Here is a 27,772-nt window from a genome sequence, read left to right as displayed (position 1 = left end):
TCTTCAAATATTTTTAGTTATGATTCTTATTCTCTTTTTCTGCAACTTTAGTTACATATATTTCAGGATACTTAATATTGTTCTACATATTGTTGAGTTTCTGTTTACTTTTTCAGCTTTTTTTCTTAATGTTTTGGGGACTATTTGATGTACTTTCAAGTTCAATGACCTTTTATATGCACTCCAAACCTCCCTGAAGGCTCTCCAGTGAATTTTCATATCAAATATACTTTTCAGTTCTAGAATTTCCATTTTTTCTTTTATTTTTATGCTGAACTTTCCCCTTTCTATACATTTATTATGATGATCTTTTCATTTATGTCCTTGAACATATTTATAATGGTTACTTTAAAGCTCTTGTCTACTCATTACACAATCTGAGTCTTCTCACTTTCTCTTCCTGTTGACATTTTTTTATTGTTGTTCTATTACAGCTGTTCCAGTTTTCCCACTGGTCTCCCCTGTCCCCACTGTCAGTCCCCACCCTGTTGTCTATGCCCATGGGTCATTCACACAAGTTCTTTAAGTAGGCCCTTCCCCTTCTTTCCTCCCTTATCCCTCTCCTCGTACCCCCTCCCCTCTGGTCCCTGTCAGTGTTCCTTGTTTCCATGCCTCTGGCTCTGTTTTGCTTGTTTATTTTTTTCATTAGGTTCCGCTTATAGGTATTTGCCTTTTGATACGTGGCTTATTTTATTAGCATAATACTCTCCAGTTCTATCCATACTGTCTCAAGGGTAGGAGTTCCTTCTTTCTTTCTGCTGCATAGTATTCCATTGTGTAAATGTACCACAGTTTTTTAATCCACTCATTTACTGATGGGCATATAGACTGTTTCCAGCACTTGGCTATTGTAAATAATGCTGCTATGAACATTGGGGTGCATAACTTCTTTTGGATTGGTGTTTCAGGATTCTTCAGGTATAAGCCCAGCAGTGGAGTCACTGTGTTGACTTTTTGTTTGTTTGTTTCTGGGTCCCATTTTCCTGGTTGTTTGAACAACTAGTAATTTTTTATTATGTATTGTATACTGTGAGTTATAAATTGTAGAAACTCTGGTTTCTATTATTTTCCTCTATTAAAAACATTAACTTTTGTGCTAGAAGACAGTTAAAATACTTGCTGATCCTGCTGAATTTGTGGAATAGCTAGAATGCAAACAGAAAGTCAGTCTTAATTGGATTTAATGTGTCAGAAGATACTATGAAGACACTAGGCAAACTGGGGAGTGTCTTCATGGAAAAGCTATGAAAACAGGGATCTCACTCAGTGAAGTTTCTTTCTTTCTAGGATTGAATCCTCTCCAGTTTCTTCTTAATTTTGGTAGATCTCAAGTGGCTTCAAATGGTGCTTTTTCATATTTTTCCAGTTTGTAATTTTTATCTGCTTGAGGGTTTGTCTGATATAAACTATTCTGCCATTACCAGAACCAGAGCCCAGAAGAGAATCTTTGTGCCAACATTTCATATATATCACATTGTGGCTGACAAAATGTAAGATTTAATGGGTTTTTGAGGAGATATTTATTCATTTTATTTTCCTTTATTCTTTATTATCAATTCACTAGTAATCATTGAGACTATTCAGTGGTAATTTCCCATTAAGTTTCCATTTTAACTTGTCCTAGGACATATTTGTTCATGTCACTACCATGCTTAATTCCCTGAAAGAATTCTTGGCTTGGCATTCAAGGGTATTTAGCAATCTGGCCCCTACTTTACTTTTCTAATTTCACCTTTTAGTAATTCTTCTATTTTTTTCTATAAGTCCAAGCCATAGCCAGCTTCTTTTATTCCCTAAGACCTACTATGCTTCTACTATAACTTTGTGCTTTTGTTCCTCCTTGATTCTGCAGCCTGGAATGCTTTCACACTCATACCTGCTGGTAAATTCTTACTCTTCCTTTGAGTCCTTTCAAGCACCACTTCCTCTCTGCAGCCTTCCTCATATTCATCTCTGTCCATTTCAATAACATTAAGAGCTTCACTTCTGCCATAGTACTTTAAAATTACCTTTGTTAGTACTTATACTGTTCTGTAATTTTCTCTTTATGTGCCTCTTTCCCTCACTGGACCAAATTCCTTAAAAACAAGGTCCATGTGTTATTATTCTCCGTACACTGGATTACAGTGCTGGGTACACCTAAAATGTGTCAGCAGTGCTTGCTGAATTAATAATGATTACTAGGCACATTATAGAATTAGCCAGTAATCTCTTTGGTGAGAATGTATACAAAAGCACACACCAAACACTTACTCATTCACTCACATAACTCTTGGAATTTACCCAGAAAGGGGGCCCCTCTAGGATTAGTTTAGGACCATTGCCATCATCTGTGATGGTTAAACTGGACCCACCTGGAAAAACTCAACCTTCTTCCCTTTAAATCATTTAAATCACAGATTCCTAAGAAGGTCTTTGCCTTTGCAATTTCTATTTTCTCCCCATGCTCTATCTTTCTTTATCTAACTGAAAGTTTGCCTTTACACAAACTGCGATATGGGAAATGACAGACGAATTAATCAATCCAAGCCCCCTTGGTGAAGTTGGAGAGAGCAGGAGTTCTTGGAGCACAGGCGACCAGTGAGCCTAATGTGCTTCTGTTGACCTCCTGGTCTTTCAGTAACCGTCATTTAGGAATGCTTTTGCTGGTGATTAGACTCTCAGGTCAGCTGGAAGGCAGTAGTCTTCAGGTACATAGCTCTGGTTCTAGGCTTTCTCCAACTGCCTTCCATGAGAGGACATGTCAGAACTCACAGTTGAATCCCCTGCTATTAAAAGTAAAAGAAGCTGTCTCATAGAATTGTGAGACATTCCCAGGACAGTTCTGGATTCTGATACAGAGCATTGGCTATTTTAAGATAAAGTGGCTTTAAAAAAAAAACAACAAACCTTGATATTATTTTTGAAAATGAATGAAGTAGTATGAAGCCACACTTGATATGTAGATTTTAAAGTTAATTAGAACAGCCCTGGTTGGTGTGGCTCAGTGGACTGAATGCCAGGCTGCAAACAAAAGGATGTCATTTGATCCCCAGTCAGGGCACATGCCTGGGTTCCGGCCAGGTCCCTATTAGGGGGTGCCCAAGAGACAAGCACACACTGATGTTTCTCTCCCTTTTTTTCTCCCTCCCTTCCCCTCTCTCTAGAAATAAATAAATAAAAACTTTAAGAAAATAAAGTTAATTAGGACAGAAAGTGGTTTTAGGCTTCAAATATTCAGAATAATAACATACTTTCTGAAAACATTTTTATAGTATTCTATAGAATTTTCCTTATCTGTTTAAAAGGGCTTTCGTAATATATAATCTCCATTTTTAATTTCTTTAAAAAATATTATTATTTTTAAAATTTTATTTACTTATATTTAGAGGAGAAGGGAGAGAGAAAAGGAGGTGGAGAAACATCAATGTGTGGTTGCCTCTCACGCACCCCCCTCCAGGGATGTAGCCTGTAACCCAGACATGTGCCCTGAAAGGGATTTGAACCAGCAACCCTTTGGTTCATAGGCTGGTGCTCAATCACTGAGACACACCAGCTGGGGATCCATTTTTAAATTTCTTAATTTAAGTACACAAAGCCAGTTATATGTATTTCTACTGTTGCAGTAATAATTCCCTAACCATTTTGTTTCATAAAGCAAAACTTGGGAAAATTAAAGGACACTGTCTAAATATTCTTTTGATTTTATGGCCTCTTAATACTATCTTAAAATTCTGACTCTGATTTGATATCATGTCCCGCTTAAAAATGGTTTCAAACTTTCGTCTCCCTGGGTAAGTCTCTTCCTTCCAAATCTTGGTTCACTGACAGCACATTCCTAGTTTTACTTAGGATGTCCCTGTTCTTTTCTCGATTAACTCCCCTTGGGAGAGAAAGGAGGCAAGAAAAAAGAGATGTGTGCATGAATGACCTGGAACACTTTCTATTTTCCCTTTTTTAATTTGTATTTTCATACCACATACTATGCCTGAATCCTGCCATGCAGTGGATTCAGTGTCAGTGTCATGAAGACAGGATGCACCGTGAGAGCAAGAGGCCAGGTCAGTGGAGGGCGGTGGGTGGGGTGGAACCGGAACCCTCTCCCTTGGAAAAAGGGGAAGTTCAGTGAGATAGAACAGAGGGGAAAGGATATGCTAAGACTGTGGGATGGACTGAGAGGGAAAGAGATGGGGCTATGTGGACATATCTGGGAGAATCAATTAGTATGGAATTGAATATCTACTAAAACCAGAATCTAAAAATCTACCATGATCTCTGTTAGCCTGTAGGAGATTCAAACATCTTATTTACAATGAAAATATATACTCTTAAATGAATACGTAAATGCAAACTGACTATTTGGTTTTGCTAGAGGTGGAGAGAAACTTAGAACAGTAAGAGCCGATCTCAAATGTTAATCACCTGTGGCACAGTGGTTAACTTAGAATAATATTGAAACATTTTTGCATACAGCATTCTCCACAAGCCCGTCTTCTTTTATGTGTATGCATGCAAGTATATAAATTGCTGAATCCATGTCAGTTGTAAAGTAATGGCACCGAGGGCATCATAAATTACTGTGGTGATCCTCAGGAGAAGACACTGTCATGTCTGAATGAGTGTCTCACTTCCAGAGTAATGTATGCCTTCATCTGGCCCCGCAGTCAGCATATTGCCCTGTGTTGATGGATATTGTCAGCTGGAAGCTACACTACATTTCACTGCACAATAAACATGGCTGTCAAACCCATATAAAGTGAAATCAATTTATCCTGTATGGTCAGTGCATTTTAAATGAAATTAATGTACTGTGGGTATGGTGGCAAAAAGGTAGCATATTAGTTATGCATCTTGGGGCCTGAGTCTTTTCATGTAAGGCATCATTCTGTCTAGTAGTCCTAAGAGAAGGCCTGTTTATAAAATAGGTTATTTTCTCACGGTCTTCAGAAAGTGGCCTCTCTGCTCTCCTTCGTGTTTAGAAAAGAATTAACAATGCCATCCGGTTCAGACCTTTTATCATCCTGTCTTTTGTTTGAAACAAATGATGCCCATATTTGCCAAATAATAGTGCACTTTAATGTTCTAATTTATTCCTAGCTCTGACACAACCAAATTTCTACATAATCAAGGTATCTGGAAATAGAATAGAAGGGCCAGAGATTGATAGGGTCATGTTGTTCCTGTATAATCACTCCACTGAGCTGAAAGGATTTACTTTTTCCAAAAGTAGAAATGTTGATTTTAATGTATATTTTGCTTCTAAGCTTTTGGAAATAGGTTTTCTGCTTTCTGCATTAGAAGCCCTGGCTTGCTGTCAGTCCAACGTTAGGTTTCCCGAGAGGTGTTCTCAGTCTCAGGGAGACATTTGGTGATGGCAGCCTTGGAAAGCATACATCCATGTGTCATGCTGGGGCATGAAAACACACAAGAGCTGTGTTCACTCTTTCAGTGGATTTATTCAATCATTGCTTAATTTAACATATTTTACTAATTGAAACTCTACCTGCCAAGTGCTTTACTGGAACCTAGGAAAACAGCAGTGAATGAGAACCTCAACGAGCTTTCAATCTAGTGCATCACTAGAGTCACCTTTTTGGAAACTAGAAAACAGTATCAGGAATTTAGACATAGTTTTGTAGGGGCATGTTAAAGAACTACCCATAAACCACAGAAAGAGATATCAGGACCCTTGAAACACATGCCTTTTAGTCTACTACCTTGGCACATGAATTGAAGACCAAACAATCTTTTACATAAGTAGTTATTGAGTATCTGTTATGTGGGAAATCCTGGGGATACAAGAATGAGCACAACATGGACACCAAATTTAGGGGTCCCGTATTCCTGGGAATGGAGGGAAAAAATTAGAGATAATCACATAAACAAGTAAGTACTTCGGAGCATATAGCGTAAAAGAAAGAAAGGAATGCAGCCTGGGGAACACCAATGCAAATGCTGTTGCTGTAGCCTTCCCATCTGTCTTACCCACTCTCTCCTGACTCACAGGCTAATTCTTATTCATTCTCCAGGCTCAGCTTAGCTATGACCTCTCCTAGGCAGCACTAGCTGACTGTCCTATCTGGTGCCTTCTTGGAAATCTGCTTACTTCAATATTGCAACCATTTACCCCACACATTGTGATCATTGTCTTTTGGGGTCTGTCTCCCCTCTGAACTATACTTAAATGCAGGGGCTGTTTCATTCACCTTTCTATCCCTAGCACCTGGGATAAAGCTTAACGCATAGTAATTGCTCAATTAATATTTTTATTGAATGAATTAATTCATGAAACACACCACATTTTAATAGGTCTTGAAAGATGAGTGAGATTTAGCGTGAAGAGATAGGAGAAGGGGTTTCCTTTCAGGCATTGAAAAGAGCACTGGCCAATGCATAATCCTGTGAAAGAGAGTTCTATTTGAGGGAAAGAGACAGTTTGGAGTGGCTGCAATTTTTGGTAAATGGGACTCCACTCATGAGGGGAGGAATGACAGCAGGATAGCTTCGCACAAAGTAATGCCAGTTATTGCTTCATTATCACCTGCGTGGGCTGTTTTTAAAAATGTTCTAGGGGTATAAAAACATGCAACATTAATGCTGCCCAGTGTGTCTTTGAGGCCTATGTCAGAAGGGCCTGTAGAACTGTCATCTGAAACTGTCTTCTGCTTCCAAGATGTCACTTAAAAAGAAGAGAATGGCCTAAGGAAAGCAGCTGAACCAGGCGGTAAACTGTGTTACATGATCCAGATAATAATGCTTTGCACCCATCTTGTTCCTCCTGCCCTGACATTACAGGAAGTAAAGCAATGAATGGCTCTGCAGCTAAACTACAGCAGTATTATTGTTGGCCAACAGGAGGTGCCACTGTGGCTGAAGCACGTGTCTACAGGGATGCCCGCGGCCGGGCCAGCAGCGAGCCACACATCAAGCGACCAATGAATGCATTCATGGTTTGGGCGAAGGATGAGAGGAGGAAAATCCTTCAGGCCTTCCCCGACATGCATAACTCCAACATTAGCAAAATTTTAGGTGAGTGTAGCCGCTGAGGCTGATCTCGTACCCCATGAATGTCCCAGGAATGAAAAGCAAGGGCAAATTTGACAGCTAAGGGTGACTGTGGTCTGTAGAAGTTAGATACAGCCCTTCAAGCTGCCACAGGAGACTTTGTCACCACCGCTACATCTGCTACCCCAGAGCATGCTACTTGGGTTTGGGAATTATTACACCCACAAGGTGCTAGGGTAGGACTCACTAAAAACTTCTCGTAGAGACAAAACTATTTACAGTATGCATCAACACTCTGAATTTGGCCACTCTGAGAGGTCACTGCCACACAGCAATCCTGGAGACAAGCTCTATCTCCTTTCCTTATTCAGTCTTTTTAAGTCATAAGCCGCTGTGAAACCTTGGAAACACAGAGCCGACAGTGTTCTGCTTTAGTATTCTTGCTGTCCTGTGTCCCTCTGAAAGGGCTCATCGAGGACTTAGAGGTGAGCCTCCAAATAGTGTAAAGTTCCTGGGGTGTACAACAGTGCCTCTAATGATAACTTCAAAACTCGTAAAATAAAACTGCATTTACTTTAATAAGAAGTGACTGGTTCAGATTTCCTAGCAGGGAGTTGAACACATTAGACCACAGGGCAGAGGCCCATTTTGTGGTGAATTGCCAAGGCGATTCTCCCGTTCCTCAGGATTAAACTCAAGCCTTGTTCTATTAGTGTAAAGCTTGCCTAGTGCAGATTATACCGTTTGGAATTATTGTGCTCAACATATTGAACATATTTTATTCAACATGCAGCATTACCGTCAACATGTTTCCTCTTTAAAAAGGAAAAACACAGAAGGCACTGTTCTATTTAAGCTGTCACGATGTGACACAATCTCAAAGGGAGCCGTTAAAGAAGCTGAAAAACATTAGAGACTTAAACTGTGGTTTTCATTTTTTAAATGTTTTGTTCAAAAGCAATAAATATTTAACCTGAGCGAATATCAGTAATCTGGACATACACAAATACACATGTTTTGTCACTGTATAAATAATTTAACTCGATTCTGAGACATTTTGAGGCAGTGACCTCTAAGAAAATTTAAAACATACATAGATCAAATAGTGGTGAAATGTTAAAATACAAATTTCCCTTTTTTTCCATTTTGACTTTTGAATTTCACAATGGATAGTAAATGTCATTACAATTGAGTTTATTTTTAGAGTCTCAGAGCTGTGCATAGGGGTATTATTCCTTCTAATTTAAATACCTTTCAAACCAAAATGTTCCCAAGGTATATATTAAATTTTTTTCTAATTAATAGACATTCAAAAGAAAACCAGTGTTTCTCCGTTCTTAAAGCTTGATATCTGACTTTGACATTTTTTTTCCATTTTAGTAGCAGCATGAGTAAGCTCCCATATGGGCACAGAACTTCTCTGTTCCCATTTTGGCAGCTGCAGGGAATTTATATTATTGGTGTGCATTCTGTGAAAAAATTATTAAGAATATAGTAAGTGTATTCATTAAAATGTAAACTTCCAAGCACAAGAGCACCAAGAGTGCTCTGTTAGCTGGGGCTGGAGGCTGCTGGAAGCCTGTGGAACTCTGGGCAGCCTATCTTCGTCGGTGTTCCACACGACTCTCGCACAATCGGGAGCGCACAGGGATGGGTGTGCCATTAGCGCAGACCAGGATATTGCTGGCTACGGAGAATATTTGTACAACTTTTCCATTTGTTTATGTATGAAAATCTCCACCGAAGAATAGCTAACATCCAGTCAGCACAGCTGTTACCGCTTTATTCACCAGCAAGACACAAAAATGCAATTTGATACATGTAAAAAAACACATCCCTTCTTCGTCAAGTGTTTAGATAATTCTTTATAAACAATATTAGAGGAGTGAATACTTTTCCTTCTTCCTGTATAAACCATATTAAAAATTTTTGTACTTTTATTGGTACAGCTTTGAATGAACGTTTATAGTACTTGAAAATGGTATATATAATTCCAACTGTACCTTCCGGTTCTAAAGCTATAACTTCTTAAGTAGAGTTCAGGCTTTTTAATTACCCTAGGCTAGGGGAGGCAGTGTGCTGCACGGTGGGTTTTCATACATGGAAGGATATCATATCCGCTGACATCTTATCAAGGGATAGCTTTGCTAAAGATGCTCGGAATGAGAGAGGGGTTTGAATTTCTGGACCAAGAAAGCTTTTCCTGAGACTCCTGTAACACTGCAAATGTGCTGGAAGATTAGGTTTTTAACCCTCTTGAGAGGGATAGGCAAATGTGGGGTGGGGAAGACTTTGCTGCTGGAGAGGATCTTGAAGCAATAAAGACAAGTTTTAAAACAATACACTTACTGTAACACTAGACTTTAAGTTATTGAGAGAAATAAATGCATCACATGCAAAATCAACCTTTGCTCTGTAGTCTAAAAGACAAATTGTGAGGCTCAATGGTGTGTGGTAACAGGAGCCATTCAGAGCCCAGGTGAGTGGAGCAGCGGGAAGGTAAACTAAGCCATTTGCCAAGAATGTGTTGCCTTCCCCACTCGGGGACTGAAGGCTATTTTTATGTCTAGGGTCTCGCTGGAAATCCATGTCCAACCAAGAGAAGCAACCTTATTATGAAGAGCAGGCCCGGCTAAGCAAAATCCACTTAGAGAAGTACCCGAACTATAAATACAAACCCCGACCGAAACGCACCTGCATTGTTGATGGCAAAAAGCTCCGGATCGGGGAGTACAAACAACTGATGAGGTCTCGGAGACAGGAGATGAGGCAGTTCTTTACCGTGGGGTAAGTGCTCCTGGATTGGGCTGCCTGGGCTTGCCCTCCCCAGTAGGAAATGTCAGGGTGGCTATGGGCAGCGTGTTGGGAAGGAGATGGGGAAGGGAGGAGGTGGGCATCTGCACAGGGCCGCAGGCACACAGCCTTGCAGCGCGGCTCCTGCTGGAATCCCAGCCTGCAGCAGGTCGCTCCCAACGGATCACCCCTGTCCCTGTCGCCCAACTAATCTGAGATGTTCAGTGCCCACACACACAGTTTCTGGTAGTTTATTTAAACAGACACACAAGGAGGAAAAAATAAAAACTAAACTTAAGAAATCCCCAGAAGCTTTCCAACTTCTCTGGGTGGTGCTTCTGACTCTAATCACAATAGTCTGCTTTTGTTGTGGGATCTACCACAAGATAATTGGCCTTGACATTGGTTAGAGGACCTCATTTTTGGCATGAGATCCAGAACTCCTGTTGCAGTAAATTATTCTGTGGTGGAAACAGTAACAATGTGGATTTTCTTGCTTAAATCAAAAACTAGACATGTTTTTGATATCTTCAAGTCTGATTTCATGTCATTTTGTTTAAAAATTAGGTAATAGATTTCTGGTATAAATTTCAACTTGGCTGACTGGCTGTCTGCATTCAAGAGAGGCCCCTTGAAACCACAGTAGTCAGGATAAGTGGGGACGCAGATGCCTGGAGGTTCCAGCACACCCAGAGCTAGAAGCACGGGGAGGGGGTGGGGAGTGTGGGGGGCAGGCCACTCTGGAGGTACCTGCCTGAGGCATCTGGGATCAGATTGGGAAGACACTTGGGAAGGAGCTTGAGAGAGAAAAGTAGAGTAAGTAACAAGGAGGCTGTATTCGCTGTTGACTGGGCAGAGAATTGTGGAGCTGCGCTCTGCCAGGGTAAGAAGAAGAAAAGAAATCCGTATCTTAAAGAAGAAGTAAAGAGCTAGTTAGTGTCGTTAACACTAACTCACGGAACAAAAAATTGGCTTCAGAATCGTGTATTTAAAAGCATTAAACTTAATTTGGAATAGTAAATAGTCAGAATAAAAACAAACAAACAAGCTAACGAAGGCAGTCTGGGGCGTGAGTCTACGTCACACACTACAGTGTGTGGGGAGGGCGCCGGTGTCGCGGCCTGTGAGGTTCAGGCGCCGGCTGACTGTGCCGCCTGCTTGGGCCGTGATTTAACTTCTCCAAGCTTCTGTGTTCTCAGGTGTAAATGAGGCAAATAATAATACCTATCGCATAGGATTGTTGAGAGGTTCAATGAGGCAGTGCTTGTAAAGTGCTTTATATAGTGCTTACTTAGTACAAAATCAGTAAAGGCAAATTCCTGTCGTAGTTACTATTAAGTATGGATTTACTATCATAGAAAAACTTTATATGATATTACACTAGATAATCAGTGACTTTCTTTCCACTGTGGCAGAACCTTTTCAAGGTAAAGAGAGGCTTAAACCAGTTTATAAGGATCCCAATCTAGTGACAGATGAAGACGCACCAAAATAGGATTATCAGATTCCCCTGTAACATCATTGTTTGCGTTTTTTAAAATAATGCTTTTAACACCAGAAGTATGATGCAGTGTAATTGACCTATTCACATGCTAATTAGAGGATTTGTGAAAAATACCAATTCATGGTGCACTGTAGGAAGTATAGTCATATGAAACAAAATACAAATTTAAGACTATGTGATAAATGTCGTCTTTTAATCTTGATCATGTATGTCTGAGACTGTGTAATCTCTTTTGAACAGAGAATCAAAAGTTTAAATTTGAGATGCTTTGTGATTCCCACCCTTCTGTCAGTCATGCCCCTGTGAATCTAGTGAGACATAACGGGTCTCTTCCTCCACAGTCCGGGAGGCTGTCGAAGGTAGCATTTTAGTTCCTGATGCTTACCTGAAAATCTGAGATGCAGTCATTCTATTTGATTTAGATCCCTTTACCAAAGGGTACATTGAAATAGCTCTGGATCAAATATCTCAGCACACAACATTGCTTGTGAAATAAAAAAATAAAACAACTCAGCATATAGCATTTATTGAGTGTCAACTGTATATTGTATCTGTGTTTTAGATATACAAACCCCATAATCCTCTAAATGAGATAAAGAAATGGAGGCTGCTGAAAGGTGAAAAAGAACAAAGGTTTAAATCCAGGTCTCTGCCTCCTTCCTGCCACGAGACTGAGGACTTATTCTGACCACGTGGGCATCCAAATAATCCTCAGAGCCCTATTTTGGCACAGTCATGGGTATGGCTGTGCTATTTGAGGAAGAGCTTCTGGAAGCTGGACAAACTAAGATCTTTGGTTGTGGTATATAGCAACATAAAAAGAGTTTAAAATTTGGAGAGTAAAGATCCCAATTTGGGTGGTGGAGGGGGTTATTTACAGAAGGATCACATTAGGCTAGGGAATGGGGCTATAGGTGTGCAGGCAATGACCAGTGGATGTCTTATTCTTTAATCCTGAATGCTGAGTATTTTCTGCTGCCCATCTTGGTAATTCTTGCTACATAAAGCCAGGTATTATTTCCACTTTAAGAATTGTATTCTCTTTTATGTAGTTGTATTCGATAGATTAGTAATTCCCTGGGGCTCGTCTTTGGAAATTGATTTTCAATAGATATGAAGTTGTTACAAGAGGGAAAAACAAATAAGAAATCCAAACATTGCTATTGACTTCTTGAGAGAATGAGGGTAAGATCAATATTTATAGCTGATTTTTGAAAAGACATGCATAACTTTCAAGCCAATAAAATTTCACTCAGCATCGTCATGCATTTTACTGATGATACAACTAAAATTTCAGTGAGTTAAAATTTTTACTCAGCTATTATGAACTAAATTTATCAATTATATGAAATGGAGTTAAGTTAGTTTTTACCTTGGACTTAACCCTTTTGATTGACAGGTTAAGTATCAGAATTTTGGAATAATTCGGGTAAGAGTACTATTAATATTGAAGTGGTATTCACTGGGATACATATAGCTCCGATGTTGTCTTTTCCCAAAGAACTATGGCCAAATGTACTTCCCTTTATTTGAAGCTCATCCAATAATTTACTGTGAACTAATAGAGGATTATGCAGATGTTATAAGATATTACATTTGGGGCTAGTCTTTGAGTAGTAATGGTAAATTATTGACTACTTACTGTATGCTATATACTATCCTCAGTGAATTAGACAGACTATTGCAAATACAACAAATTTATGAAATCCTCACAATGGGGTTAAAAAACACAATGTTCAGAGATGTTAAATAATTTGTCTAAGGCCACACAGCTAGTGCATCATAGAGCTGAGATTTAGAACAGGATTATGTGAATGTGAAACATATGTCCTTCCCACCATTACACATGCCTCTCAATCAGAGCCTACAAATTGCTTAGAGGTTATATGCTATAGCGGTTAAGAACATCAATTCTGGAGCCAGACTGTTCCAGCTCAAATATTAGATCTGCTTCTTCCTGGCTCCAGGAACTAATGCATAGCCATCTATATGCCTCTGAGCTCCCCACATGCCCTTAGGAAACTTATTTAAATTCTCTGTATCTCAGTTCTCTCATGTATAGAATGGAGATGACAATTTTACCTACAACTCTGGACCCTTCTGAAGGCTGAATAGCTATTAATATGTCTAAAGTACTTGGAACAGTCTCTGGGAGATTGGAAGCCCCAAATTAGACTGAACATTATTATTCTAGAAAAATAATGCTATGTGCCAAGTATATATTTCATGTTATAAAGAATTATAGTCTATTGCCTTATGCTATAAGTGATTTGAACATTTTCTTTTTTGATCTTTCTTCTAAAAAGGTCTAATGAGACCTATAAGGTACTTGTAAATATAATCTATTAGCATAGACTAGCCATACTTATTTTCAGGATCGGCCTTCTGTAAAGAAAGCTGGATTAGAACCTCCGGAAGTAAGGTGAAAAGCTTGCTCCTGTTTCCATTCCGTACTGCGGCATCGACTACAGACATGTGCAATGACAGGGTTATCTCCCAATGAAGCACACTTCATTGCCTTCATTTACAGATGCTGCAAAGGTCTGAAGGGTCAGCAAACAACAGAGCTTTGCCAAAAATAAAAATGTATTTCCTTTGCAATCGGCCAAGCTAGACTGTACTCTCGAGATATTCTTGTGATTCGGAACTGTGCAGCTATGCTGGATGCAGTCAGGGCCGGCTTGGCTTCTGTGAGGGTCAGGGTGTACGTGTCGCTTGGGCTGGATGGGAAGGTTTTTAACCATCTCTGCTCATGGAAGCTGCACGTGTATACTTTTACAAACATCTGCAACTTTGGTTTTGATGTGCACATTCATTATTCGTAAAGCCCAGTACTTACCAGCTATTCCTGTTTGTGAAATCAGCAGTGTTTGGATTTTGACTTTGCAATTGATCTGTAAAGGAAGGAAAAATGCTTTTTAGGAAAGTAATTTCCAATAGACAAAGCTTGAGCATGATGGCTGGATCTTTCCATTTTGCTAATTGATTAGTCAGTCAATTGGTAGGGGCTTGTTTGAAACCAGTGCTGTACTAAATTGTACTAAATTGTATTAAATTGATATAGTACATGAGGCATTAATGCTATACACAGGGAGCTTTCAGAGAATGCTACAGTCAGGGAAGCCAGGCACATACATGAATAGATCAGCAAATAATAGTTTGTTACAGACACACGGATGCATTACATAGTGTTGCACATAGTGTATAATAAAGTACACATTTTAATTTTATAGAAAGAGCAAGTAAAGCTCAGAGGAGGAGAGGCCACTGTGCCTTAGGTCCGATCTCAGGTCATCCTAGAGGAAGGGGACCTGAGGTTCGGTTCTGCCAGGCTGAAAGTAGGGAGAAAGATCCCTGTTTTAGTGTGAAGGAGAACGTGAACACTTGGGGGCAGGGGTGTGGGAATGTTCAATAATAAAGAAGAAAGCTAGGAATTCCCCTGGCAGTGAAGGAAAGTAAGATAGATAGGGTGGAGCAGTATTTTGGAAACCCTTGGAAGCTAGGCATCTCCAGCTATTAATTAGCTATGTTCACTGAATTTTTTAGTCTCTTTTTATACTGATAATGACAATGAGTTGGGAAGGTCACTGAGACAGTTAGCTTACGATTTTGCATCCATAGGCTCTGGTAACTTAGGAAGGGTCTCAGGAGTCACATCGTTCAAGCAGCCAGCCATTGCAGGAGCCCTCTCTAAGTTGTGCCCAGGCTCTCCAGGGCTGGGGAGCCCACCAATTCCCAAGAGAGCTGGTTTCTTTGCAGAATGTCTCCTGATGCTAGACAGTTCTTTTCTCCTAACTGAGCCTTAATATGCCTTTTTACTACTTTGTAGGTTGGTTTTAATCCCTTTCTTTGGTCTCTTCTAGAACAAATCTCTTCCTTATTTATAAACATAACCATTCAAGCATCTGAAGATGGTTATATTCACATCCCTTCTTCACTACCTTCTCTGCCATATATGTAGTCTCATTACTTGTTTTCTTTTCTATGATAAGTGAGCCAGCTTTTTTCATTTGTTTTTTCTCTCGCTCACTAGTTTGTTAACTCATTCATTCATTCAGTCATTCCACATATTCAACAGATTTTTATTGGGCACTCCTGTGTTCCTGGCTTTGTCTAAGATCTGGGGCTATGTTAGTGAAAAATTCCCATCCTCATGAAGCTTATATTCTAGTGGGAGAAGTCAGGCAATCAACAAGTGAATAAATAAATATTCAATAGTAATTAGAACAAGGTTAAGTAGGAATGGGGGTCGGGAGTTTCAGAGGATGGAGTGTAATTTTAGAAAGAGCAGCTATAGAAAACCTCACTGAGCAGATAAAACTTAAACAAAGACTGAGGAGGTTGAGGGAGCAAGCCATGCAGTTATCTCAGAGAAGAACTGGGCAGAGAGAACAGCAATCGTGAAGGTCTTGAGGAAAGATTGGGATTGGCTTATTTAGAAATTATGAGACCACAGTGATAGGACAAAAATGAGAAGAGTATATCTGTTCCTCTTCAGAGAGGTAAGAGGGGCCCAAACTGTGAAAGAACTTTTTGCCCATCGTGAAGATACTTAATTTGATTCTGAGTGAGATGGAAAGGCACTGAAGGGTTATAAACGCTGGAGAACTGTGATCTGACTCAGCTTTCAAAATGATCACTCCATCTCCTGTGTTTAGTATTGTCTGAAGGGGCCATGTCCTGAAAGGGCCAGGTTCTTATGACAAACCAGATTAGACTTGATGGTGGCTTGAACCAGGTTTGTAGGGGTGGAGGTGGCAAGAAGCAGAGAGATTCTGGATATTTTACTGAGAGTGAACCAATAGGATTTGCTGATGAGTTGGATATAAGGTTTGAGAGAAATATACCAAAGATTGTCCCAAGCAACCAGTAGACTGAAGTAGTCATTCACCAAGATCACAAAGGCCACTAAAGGAGCAGATACACAGGAGAATGATCAGGAGTTCAATCTTGCAGCTGTAAGACTGAGATGGCATTTGGATATCCAAATCAAACAAGTTTTATATATGAATCTGGGATTTAGGAATGTAGTGCTTACTGGAGATGTATTTGAGAGTTGTCAGCACACAGATAATATTTAAAACTACAGAATTGGACAAGGAAGAAATTAATTTAGATAGAGAAGAGGTGAAAGGACTGAGTCCTTGGGTACTTCAGCGTTTAGATGTCAGGGACAGGAGGAGGAGGCAGGAAAGTGACTTAGAGCAGCTCATGAGATAGGGAGAAGACTAGGAGAGTGTGGTATCTTGGAAGACCAGTGAACGAAGTATTTCAGTAAGGAGAAAAGTGATCTACTGTATCAAATGCAGCTCATGACATAGGTCAAGTAAGGTGAGGGCCAAGAATGGATTTCTGAATTTAACAATGTGATCGTTGGTGTGTGACCTTTCCAAGCTCTGTCTCAGTGAAGTGTTGGGAGTGATTAAAGTTGGTTTAAGAAAGACTTGACTAGAAGAAATGGAAAGAGTGAATATGTGCAATCTTTCAAAGACTCTTGCTTTGAAGGAGATTAGAGAAATAGAGTAATAGCAGGAAGGGGGGTGTGAGTCAAGAAAGAATGTTAATTGTTTTTTCGTTTTAAAGCAGGACAGATTAGGGCATGTTTATGTGCTGCTAGGAATGATCCAGGGAAGAAGAAAAATTGATAATGCAGATGGGAGAGAGAGTTGCTGCAAAGAGGTCCTCAGTAAGCAAGAGCATACAGATTCAGTGCACAAGCAAAGGGGTTGTTCCTACACTGGATTATCAATTGATTCAAAATATAGGAAGGCAGGTAGAGAATTAGGAGTACAGACAGAGGTGGCAGATAAATGTGATGGTGGGAGCTTGTGAAAAATGTCTTCTGGCCCTGGCCAGGTGGCTCAGCTGGTTGGGGTGTCATCCCATACACCAAAAAAATTGTTGTGGGTTCAATCCCCAGTCGGGGCATGTACAGAGGTAGGGTGGGGGGCAACCATTTGATGTTCTCTCTCACATCAATATTATCAATGTTTCTCTCTCTTTCTCCCCACCCTTCAATCCCTCTCTCTCCAAAATCAATAAACATGTCCTTAGGTAAGAATGAAAAAAAAAAGTTTCTTCTGAGTACTTCTAATTTCTCCATGAAATGGAAAGCTAAGTCATCAACTGAGAGTGAGGATGGGGGAGGAGAAGTTGAGAAGCTATGGAACAATTATCTAGCAGAGTAGAAGAAGGAGTGGTCAAGGGAAGAGTGCAGTGTGATGGCTGAACAGCCCCAGAGGTCAATTTCAAGTTCATACTCATAAACTTATAGAGACTTATAAGCATGGCATTGTGCTTTATGCACTCAAATTCCGCTGTGTGGGAGTCGTAGTGGAGTAGGCGGAGAGTTAAGAGTTTTGCCACGTAAGAGTGTAGAGAGTACCTATGAGAGAGTGATTAACTACAGAATTTATACTGAGTAAAGAGTAAGTGAGGACATGGGGAGGGAGAGGAACAGTGAAAGTTGGTTAAAGGATTAAGGAATTTAGATCCATGGTGGGGGCAAGTAGGAGAACTGCTGAACTGCAGATTAGAGGCCAAAAACTAGAATGATGTGGTGGTCAGAGTAGGACGTTTGAAATAGAGATTAAGGAGAGGTTGCAGTTGGAAATGCCAGGGTCAGCTGCATGATAAGAAAGTGAACAACTGATACAGAGAGGGGCCCAGACCTTCACAGTGGAAAGTAGGTGAGAGACTGAGATAGCAAGGTGTTGGAACGATCATCTATGTGGATAGTGAGTCATCAAGAATTAGGCAGGAGTGATGTTGGAGAGAGAGCAACGGTGAGCCAGGAGCTAACATCTCTAAGGAATGAGGGTCATGGCCAGGCAGGAAGTAGGTACATCCGTGGGTGACGCAGTCTGGTACCATTCAGCCCCCCAGGCTTTTGAATATCACACGTGTCTCACGCAGGAAATAAGGTATATGGGTGTTTTGTTTGTCTGTGGTCCATTTTTAGTGTTCCATTACCAACTGAATGTCCAAATACTGTTAAACACGTGAAACCCAGTTTTAAAAGGTTTGATTCTGACTCAGCTCGCTAAGTATTTTCTGGTAGCGTGAGCTTGCCTCTCTGCCCCCGGCCTGATATCCAGGAGAGAATCTGTGACCAGGAAGGGCTTGGCTCCTGGCTGTGGTGTGTGTGCGGCCTTGGACAAACAACTTAAACTCTCTGAAATGTAACTGGTTACTGCATCCGTAAAAGAGTGGAAATACTATTTATCTCTCAGGCTTATCATGAAGATTGAACATGATAATGTGAAAGCAACCAAGCCTTGTCCCCAGCACGTCATAGGAGTTCAATTCAAATTTTATTTAACAGAGCTAAAATCTAGATACTTTGAGTTAAAATTACTGCAAAAATGACCATCTATTCTTTTTGATTAAAAAATAGTCCTGTGTGAAAATGAAGTATACTATTCGATAGCTTGTGTGTTGTATGTAGAGTTTATATCATAGATTAGCTCATTCAGTTGAGAAAGCTGTAAAATGGGTTACTACTGCAGCAAAAGAGTTTACTCTACCCTCATTATGTGATTAAGGCAAAAGTATTTTTATTGTAATTATCCAAATTCAGTAAAATGTTTAATGAGGCATTCATTGCCTTGGGCAGGTTAGCATGAAATTTAATTTGTATTAATTTGCCCCAAACTTAGAAAGCAGAAGTACACTGTGTTTAGAATTTGGCTCTGTGAGAGGAAGGCCACATTGATAGGATGTTTCTACACATAGGCTGAGATCCCTCTATCACCTTCTCCCTTCAAGCGGTCAAAAAAGTCACCACAAGCATCACAGAGAATGGATTGGCACCAGGTGCTTAGTGCAGTGGGTCTCAGGAATTTCGTGAGATAGAGGGGTGGAGCCTCTGTATACTGAATGTCTTAGGGGACAGAGTGATGGAAGTCAGGTCAGGTGGCCCAGGTTCATATTCTGACCCTGCTGGTTATTGAATCCAGGGCCACAACCTTACTTTCTTCACCTGAAAAGTGGGCATAGCCATACCTCACGGGTTTGCCATATTGATTGAATGAGGTGATATGTATGAAAATATTTCATGTAGTACGTTAGGCAAAGGTAGGTGTTCATTCCCATGCCTGCTCGTGAATGAGAGAGTTGGGTAAAGATGACATCATCGGGCATCGCACAGAGCAGTTCTAGGCTGTTGTTGTCCTTTCTCCTCCCCCGGGATGGAAAGTATGCAGGCCTTTTTGAGAAACTATGCTCCTTCAGGACATGTTGAAGAATAGCTGGTAACCATGCTAATTCTTATTTAGTTCAGGGTGTTTTTCTCTCAGACTGAGGTGGATGGAAAGTTTCACTGACAATGTAGAGGGTCAGGGAGAATCATGTAAGTGATGGACTAACCTAAAGCCATCAGTGTTACGAGGTGAGAGGACCTTCCAAGGCTCCCCTTACCCCAACCTTTATAAATATATGGAAACAGAGCCTCAGAAAGGGTAGTTACAATGACACTTTGGAATAAACTTAAACTATAATTATTTTCCATAAAGACTTAGAACACCTCGTGACCATCGCACCCATGAGAATATTGTTTCAGTCACAGTTTCTGAGCTAGGTAGCAGGTCTTTAATTCTTTTGGCCAGTTATAATGACTCAGGGGAAGTTGGGAGACAGATAGCCATGTCTTCCTGCAGAGGGAGAGGCGGTCTTCATAAAGGGTCTGGTGAGAGCAGTTGAACTGGAGCAGCACTGTGAAGGAGTGATCTGTCGTGAGCAGGTCTTGGCCACCACCGGGACAGCAGGTGGGGCGATCCATGTGTATCATCACTCTGCTGAGAGGCAGACCTCTCACGCCCTTCCCACCTGACTCCCCCAGCCCCAGCTCCAGTCCAGAGCCTCAGGAATAATGACGTCCAAGATGATCCTTCCTTAACTGGGAAAACAGGATCTCCTTCGAGGAGCTTCTTCCCTGCCACTTCTGCCCCGGAAGTAAATAGACACTGCGTGGGCACTAAATACACGCTTGGTTATGTCTGACTCTGGGACCTACCAGATCCTTTCTCATCTTGATCTTTCCTCGGTATAGTTCTCAGACCAAGGCGGAGACACAGCCTCGCTTCACAGCCTCGTTAGAATATGTCTCATGTTACCAGCCTATTTTTTTTCTAATGTTCTGGGAGAATCTTTAAAAATGACCTCACATGTAACATTATGGAATTAACTACAACATTTGTTCCAAATGCCAAATGTTATCCAAGCTTTGCCAAATCTGCAGTGTTATAATAACCCCGCTTTTATGTTGCAAAACCATCAATAAATTGCTCCATGATAATGCATAACTCCCAACCATAGCATCAGGGAGAATTGCAGGACTCCCCCAGGGAGCACCTTTGTCATATTTTGCCATTTGCTTAAAATGTCAAACAGCGCCCCCCACCCCTACTTTGGAATGTGTGGAGGATGAATCTCAATGCCACCCAGAAGAATATATGTATATAGATATTTCCTCCTGTTTTATTTTATTTTATTTTTTGAATCTATACAGGCAACAGCCTCAGATTCCAATCACCACAGGAACAGGTGTTGTGTATCCCGGTGCTATTACTATGGCAACTACCACACCATCACCTCAGATGACATCTGACTGCTCTAGCACCTCCGCCAGCCCAGAGCCCAGCCTCCCGGTCATCCAGAGCACTTATGGTATGAAGACAGATGGCGGAAGCCTAGCTGGAAATGAAATGATTAATGGAGAGGATGAAATGGAAATGTATGACGACTATGAAGATGATCCCAAATCAGACTATAGCAGTGAAAACGAAGCCCCGGAAGCTGTCAGTGCCAACTGAGGAGTGTTTGTTTGCTGAATTAAAGTACTCTGACATTTCACCGCCCCTTCCCCAACAAAAAGTTCTTAATTAAGAGCCCGCATGCATTTGTGGCTCCACAATTACATCAGCAGAATGGTCTTAATTGTTTTGTAAAGTGTGAGACAGATTAAGTTTTCCCTGATTTTTCATGAACTTGAGTTTTTTGTCGTTATTGTTATTGTTGTTGTTGTTTTTTTAATTTAGGTGAAGACATATTAAATATGAGACACCAGGACTTGAAAACTTATCTCAACCCATAGCTGTCTTACAAGTCTTATATTTTTGTCTTACTTTTTTTTTCTTTTGGATGTTGATAAAGGTTTAAGTTACTGTTTTAGATGGGGTTAAACATTCTCACTCAGGTATGCTGTGCCGGCCTACAGGTTGTGAATGTGTTTTTATTCTGAATTATTTTAGAGAACAACTGAGGATTTCATGTTGTGAAACAGAACAAGTCCACGGCGTGTGCAGCTGCATGTAGAGCATATTTGAAAGGCCTCGGAATTCCGTGTTTCCATGTGTAGAGTTCAACTTTGAATGTGCCAAACGTTCTCATCACTTTTGAATCTTAATATTTTGAAAGTCTTAAAGGAGACACTGCAAAGTCTTAGACAATCTTTGGCATCTTAAAATAAAATAGCAAAACATACATTTTTTTTTCCAGAAAATGGTAAAGTACTCAGGAATCTGGAGACAAGATATTGTAAGGAACGAACAAGGTTGCCACAGTGCACGTACCCAATTGTGTTTGCCTCCTGACGTGCCATCAGCGTGCGGTGCCGGACGGCGTTCGCACACCAGAGCGGTCACCACACCAGACACCAACAAGGTGGTCTTCTCTGCCTGAGACCACCTCTCACTACATCCATTATCCCTTTGCCTTTAACCCTGACATTCAGTCTTAACACATTTTCTCTTAAATAATTTATTCATTCCAGAATGTCAAGGGTCCACTTACTATTTATTTAAAAAAAATTGTTGGTGGCATTAATTTAATAATTTTTGTTTTTCACCATCCTTCCCCGAAGAACCTTTCAGCCCTTTTCACCTCCTTCTCCTGCTAGATACAAAAGATGTACATAGTCATTTTATGTCCCCAGAGCATCTGGAAGCATTTCTGAAACAAGGTACTATTAAATACTGACATTGTTGTTTTTATACATGAATGTGTATCTGGCTGCAGGGCTGTGTGTTTGGTTGGATACAGGTGCAGAGTCTTAATCTTCAACAGCTACGCCTCTGAGATTTGCCATGACCTTCAATCTTTGGCCAGAATTTTCCCCTATGTCAGCCCAGCAGCAAGTGGTAGGATGTAGCTTGGTGGCATTTTCCCTGAATGCCACTCAGCAGCAAGGGTCAATGGTGGCGACTTCTGGGCAGGAGAGCCCCGCAGCCAAACCTAAAGCCCAAGGCTGTGGATCACAGAGGAGGCCACAGTGATGTCGTCATTGGCTAGCACCTTTACACTGAGCTGCCTTGTCCCATCTGGCACATCTAGGGAGTTCTTTGCAAAATCCCCAGGGTACAAGAAGCCACATGACAGCCTCAAAGAAAAGACAGAGGCAGATAGTCATGGTGCATCTGGAGAATGAGAGAAAACCATAGGGAAGGAGAAGGAGGGGGAATACATTCCCTAGAGGGGATGTTCCTACTGTTAACTCTGGGGAACAGATCACTCCCGGGGTAGCACACAGTTCCTCCGGCTCACACCCTCTGTCGGTGGCCATGTGGGGGGCAGGTCTCCCTGTGAACAAGATCAATGGCACTTGTCACACGGGGATTTTTCTGGAGATGTGCTGATAGGCTGGGAGGCAGCGAGGTCCCCATCTCCTAACCACAGGGAGCTTGGCTGTGCCATTTTGACCTTCCAGAAACCAGAACCGATTGCCTACAGGTGGGCAGGGCAGGTGCTCACCCAGAGTGGTTCAGTGGCGAATGTCAGTGAATGGGACAGTTCACCTCACAGGACAACCCAAATCTGATCACCAGGACATAGGAACGGCCCCATCGTATTTCTTGAGCCATTTTGTCACTTGGAAGAAAACAGTGTACCTTCATATTTATTTAAAGAGTGTTCAAGGCCATATCTAATAGCAACAAATAGGTCTAGGCAAGATATCGCTGGCTGCGTCATTAGCTGGGAGTGCTCTCTATAAGCTGACTAAGGTACTGATAGGAATGTTTTGTTCTTAATATTGGTTGGGGATTGGAACTTTGTTTTTGTACATTTATTTCAAATGAGGAGGAGGTCCTTTTTATCAAAACATGAGTATTTATTATTATGGTCTTACTGATTTCTTTTGAATATGTGCCCCTCCTCCTGAGTTCATTCTCATGGTTTCTTCTCACCCTCCTTGACTTTGGCCTTCTCCCTCTCCCACTCCTTTTTTCTTTTGTTGCTTAGGTAGAGTGCTGTACGGCTAGCATTGTATTGTATGTAATTAATTTTGCACAAGGGCAAACATTTAGAATAGCAGGTTAATTTTGTTTGTTTTATGACCATGCCAAAATAATGTTCTGGGCTGGTGGAGAACAAAGGACTGTTCTTTAGGACTGAAACTTGATTTCACTTGTAGTAAAAACAAAACAAAAAAAAAAACACAAAAACACACACTCACAGATGTTGTTTCGTAAGTGTTATAAGCACTGGATATAAATGGTATTTTTTATCACTTCTGACTAATGTGAAACTGTTGTACGAAAAACTACATGAACAAAAGTCATCTGTTTCGACTCGTGTGGGCTTGCCTCACAGTTGCCGGATTTGAGTCATTTTTATGTCTTGTTATTTCATTTATTTATGCAAAATACATGTGTGTATGAACACTTTGTTTTAGCTCCAGCTCTGCCTCAGCACTGGGGCTCAGGTACTTCTAGCCGTGTTCTCAAAAACGAAAGGCTGTTCAGGAATGATCTGATTGTAAACATCCCTTTCACTGGGTCAAACAGTGATGCTGTATTTGAATCTAAATTCTGTGCATAGGCAGTGTATTCTATTTATTAGCCAAGCGTGGCTCTAAATATCTTTGGAAATTAAGAATGACAATCATAGGGATCACTTCATTTTATTTGCAGCGGGGCTTAAACAAAGTTTTTATGACTTTACCATCTCATTTTAGATTTTTCTAATTGTGTAAATGTAACATAGAAATAGAATTTATTTTTGGTTCATGAATGCTTAGTGAGATATAAGTTATGTATTTCCTTTTTGTTCTCTATCCGTCTGTGTCAGTCCAGCCTAGAAGTTGACGCGTCACTGCACCTCGTGGGGACGGTAATGCGCCCACCACGGGAGAGAGCAGCGCTGCCCCTGGGGCCGGGCCCGCAACGCCCTCCCCTTGAGTTCTCGTGCAGTCAGAACCCACTGTCCACAGGCCCAGACTCAGACGTTTTTTCTTAGAGAAAGTCAGTGAATCGAGCACACCACACTCCCAGTACAGCTGGGAGAGAGTCCATTTGCTTTGTGAATCCACACACACTGCATAAGATCATTCTGTGACCATTTAATAGCAAGAAGCATGAATATTGCAATGGAAGCAAAAATCTGCCTCTGAGATTGGCCATTAACAAAAGTCCCACCATGCCAATTAGATTAAAGACTATTAATACACTTCTCTCAGTGCTGTTTTATTTCGTAGTATCTTCAAATCAAAGATAAAAATTATCTCTATTTCAGTAAAGAACTTGCAGGATTAGGATTTTTCCATTAGAACAGGGACACTGACAGACAATCCCATCCTAAAAATGGACCACAAAGAATAGGAAAAAAGGAGTGAAGGAAGGAAGGAAGGAGGGAAGGAAGGAAGGAAGGAAAGAAGGAAGGAAGGAAAGAAAAAGAAAGAAAGAAAGAAGAAAAGGGAGAGAAAGTAAGTCAATCTGTGGACAGAACAGCCAGGCAAGCAATCTCTCTATTTCCCTGGCAGACACGAGGCAGCATCTTTTCCAGGAAGGTACGAGAGCTTTGTTGTTTTCATAGCTCAACCTGTTAGGAGCACATCAGTTTGCTTCACTTGGTATTTGATACTCCCCAGCCTTGTCCTCAGGCCTGATTTGATTTGCCAGGGTCCTGACATGGACTCCCAGGCCAAGTTCTAAATTCAGGTGTGGGCTCACAGTGCTATTGAGCTTGTCAAATTCTGGCCTTCCCTGAACATTAGCCCCACTGGGGCCTGGGTGTTTGAAAAGGGTGTGATCATTCTAGGGCTGAAATTAAAGGCTTCTTTCTTTTCCTTATGAAGCCAGGCTGCTTCTTTGGAACACACCCTCCCGAGCCAGGAAGACAGGCACTAGCTAAAAGCAGGAATTGTTTCGAGGAAGTCCACCCACCCCAGTAGGAAGGCAGCCTGGTCACTTGAACACCACAGAGGAGGCTGCTTATCTCAGTTTACTAATTTTGCAAAGAGGTGACCTCTACCTACTCATTAGGGAAAGGAAAAAGAATCACTTAGTGGTTTTAAATCATATGAGAAGTCCTGTACCAAGTGCCAACAACTGCAAACAATGCAGCTAGAGGAATGTATTGGAATTATTACTGGGTCTTCCTTGGTTATGAGAAAATGACAAAATGGTTGCTGTAACCTTGCCTGGTTTTGTACACGTTTGTCTAAGGACTGAGTTGGCACTTAAGCTCACTTCTCAACGTATAATAATAATATTGTGCGACCTCATTTGTCCTTTTACAGAAGCACTTGCATCGTTTCTTTAAGTCACCTGCCCCCGACATGTTTTCTTCCTTAATAAACAACTTCTCTCTGTTACTCCTGCCGATTATGTTCTCTTTCCGATGCCCTATGCTATCCAGTGTAACCCTCTGCTGAGATCATCGAAAACAGTGATATGCAAACACACGTTTCCTTTTCATCCCGATCCCATCTTTTCCTTTGGGGACAGATTGCTTTCCTGAAGCTCATGAACAAGTATTCAAAATGCCGGCATCGTGGGGGTGGGGCTCGAGGTGGGTGGGGGAGGGGCAGGCAGGTGACAGCCCATCTACCCGTGTCATTGGTGTTCGTGGCACTCTGAAAGCTCGAAGGCAACTCAGTGACATGTCCTGCTCAGTAGTTTCTTATTCCTGAAGAACCACGAACATAAAGTGAGGTCTCAGTGCTGGTGCTCTTGGAGTACGGGGAATGTGCAAATATTTAACTGTTTCGTGTGCTGCACATTGCAGGTCTGCTCCTGTGCATTCTCCGTTTGTCCGCCTTTGTCATACGTGTTTTCGCTTATTTTGAAAGTGCAGTCTTTATTGTACCCTTCTCCAGCTTGTAGCGAGTTAGAATGCTTAGCATTTATGTTCATGCATTATTGTATTTGCCATGTAAAATTTTTATTACCTTAGACAAGCTTATAAGCTGTTACTACATAACTTATCTTACTGTAACTCTTTTATTTCCCGACATTGTAATTTGTGATGTATATTGTGAGATTGTATTCTATGTTAATTTAATCAGCACAATTCACTGACATGCTGGACTGACATGCTGGCTGCTGTTTCAAAGTGTAAAGTTTGTGTAGGGCTGTTGGGACAACTGCGACTCAGTTGTCGAGGTACTGTGCTTTGGCTCCTCCAGCAGCACTGCGGGTGTGGCCCCTGCGGCGCCGAGGGCATTGAATGCGCCCTCGAGCAAATCTTACTGCAGATTTCCTTTGTAGAAATTCTATGTATAGTGCAGGTACCTACTTGGCCCATGGCTGGTAACTATTTGGGCAATTAGAAAAACAAAAACCATAAAAACTAGTGTCTATTGCTGCTTTGAATATGTTTGAAAGTCTGAAAATGTAAATAGTTTATCAAAAAAAAATCTTGTACAGTCCAGTGTAAAGTTTTTAAATGACCTTAAGGGTTGCCATCACATCTTTCTCACACTCTCCTCTTGTAATGGAAAAAAAAAAGTTCGCTAAGGGTTAAAGAAGTGGGGAAAGCAAAGAATCTCTTCAAATTTAAAGGAATGAATCATTGTTCTTAGCTTTGTCGCATACGCCAACTTCTTGGATTTCGTTGTGCAGTATTGACGTGAGACAAAACTCAGCATTGAATACTCTTTCAGTGGTACATTTCAAGTCTCCTCACCCCTCCCCCCACCTCATAATTAAGGGAAAAGACAAGATTGAAAGACACACTGTCTTTATCTGTCTTGGTGTATGTTGGCACCTTAGCTACTTTTTTTTTCCTTTTTGCACAAGGTGCTTTCCTGATATGTCAAACATGCCATCTTCGGGTGATAATGTGTATGCCGTGACGGGGCCGAGGCCCCTCAGGGGAGTGTCTATAAGAACTGCCTATTTATGCTCATTTACCTCAAGACTGTCCTCTCTACCCTTAATCTAGTTGTCATCACTCCATCTTTTGTACTGCTGTTGACACTTACAAATTAAAGATAAATTTTGTTTTATGACCTCTGTGTCTGGCCTTGTCTGTGCCTTGCAGACCGTCCCACCCTGGAGCACAGCAGGCCTGAGGCTTGGCCCCCCCAACGCCCAGCTCGCTGCTGGGGCCTGCCGGGCTCGCTGCTCCCTGCCCTCGCCGGCCTGGCTGGGAGGCAGGCCTCACTCGGGGAGCCTCTAGCCCCTTAGCCTGGATAGTCTTGCCTGCTTTTCTCACTGTGGAACACACATAACTGCATCAGGAAATGCTTATGGATTTAGGTGGTGGGAATGG

The 27,772-nt window shown here is 41.2% G+C and overlaps 1 protein-coding gene across 19 annotated transcripts in view; it reads left to right on the top strand.

The window, feature by feature from the left end:
* The window catches only part of SOX6 (SRY-box transcription factor 6), a 614,163-nt gene extending 586,654 nt beyond the window's left edge, over positions 1-27,509 (top strand). For 15 of the 19 annotated variants that reach the window (XM_036029075.1, XM_036029074.1, XM_036029077.1 and 12 more), the window contains 3 exons: positions 6,775-7,008; positions 9,555-9,771; positions 20,790-27,509. In XM_036029075.1, the coding sequence (XP_035884968.1) occupies positions 6,775-7,008; positions 9,555-9,771; positions 20,790-21,093 (755 nt within the window). In that variant the 3' untranslated portion in view covers positions 21,094-27,509. The remainder of the gene's footprint in view (positions 1-6,774; positions 7,009-9,554; positions 9,772-20,789) is intronic. The other 4 variants (XM_036029081.1, XM_036029082.1, XM_036029089.1 and 1 more) reach the window with 1 other exon arrangement.
* Positions 27,510-27,772: the final 263 nt, after the last annotated feature.

Source organism: Phyllostomus discolor, chromosome 6 (assembly GCF_004126475.2).
Source record: "Phyllostomus discolor isolate MPI-MPIP mPhyDis1 chromosome 6, mPhyDis1.pri.v3, whole genome shotgun sequence".
Taxonomy (NCBI): domain Eukaryota; kingdom Metazoa; phylum Chordata; class Mammalia; order Chiroptera; family Phyllostomidae; genus Phyllostomus; species Phyllostomus discolor.
This window is presented reverse-complemented; position numbering and strand designations above follow the sequence as displayed.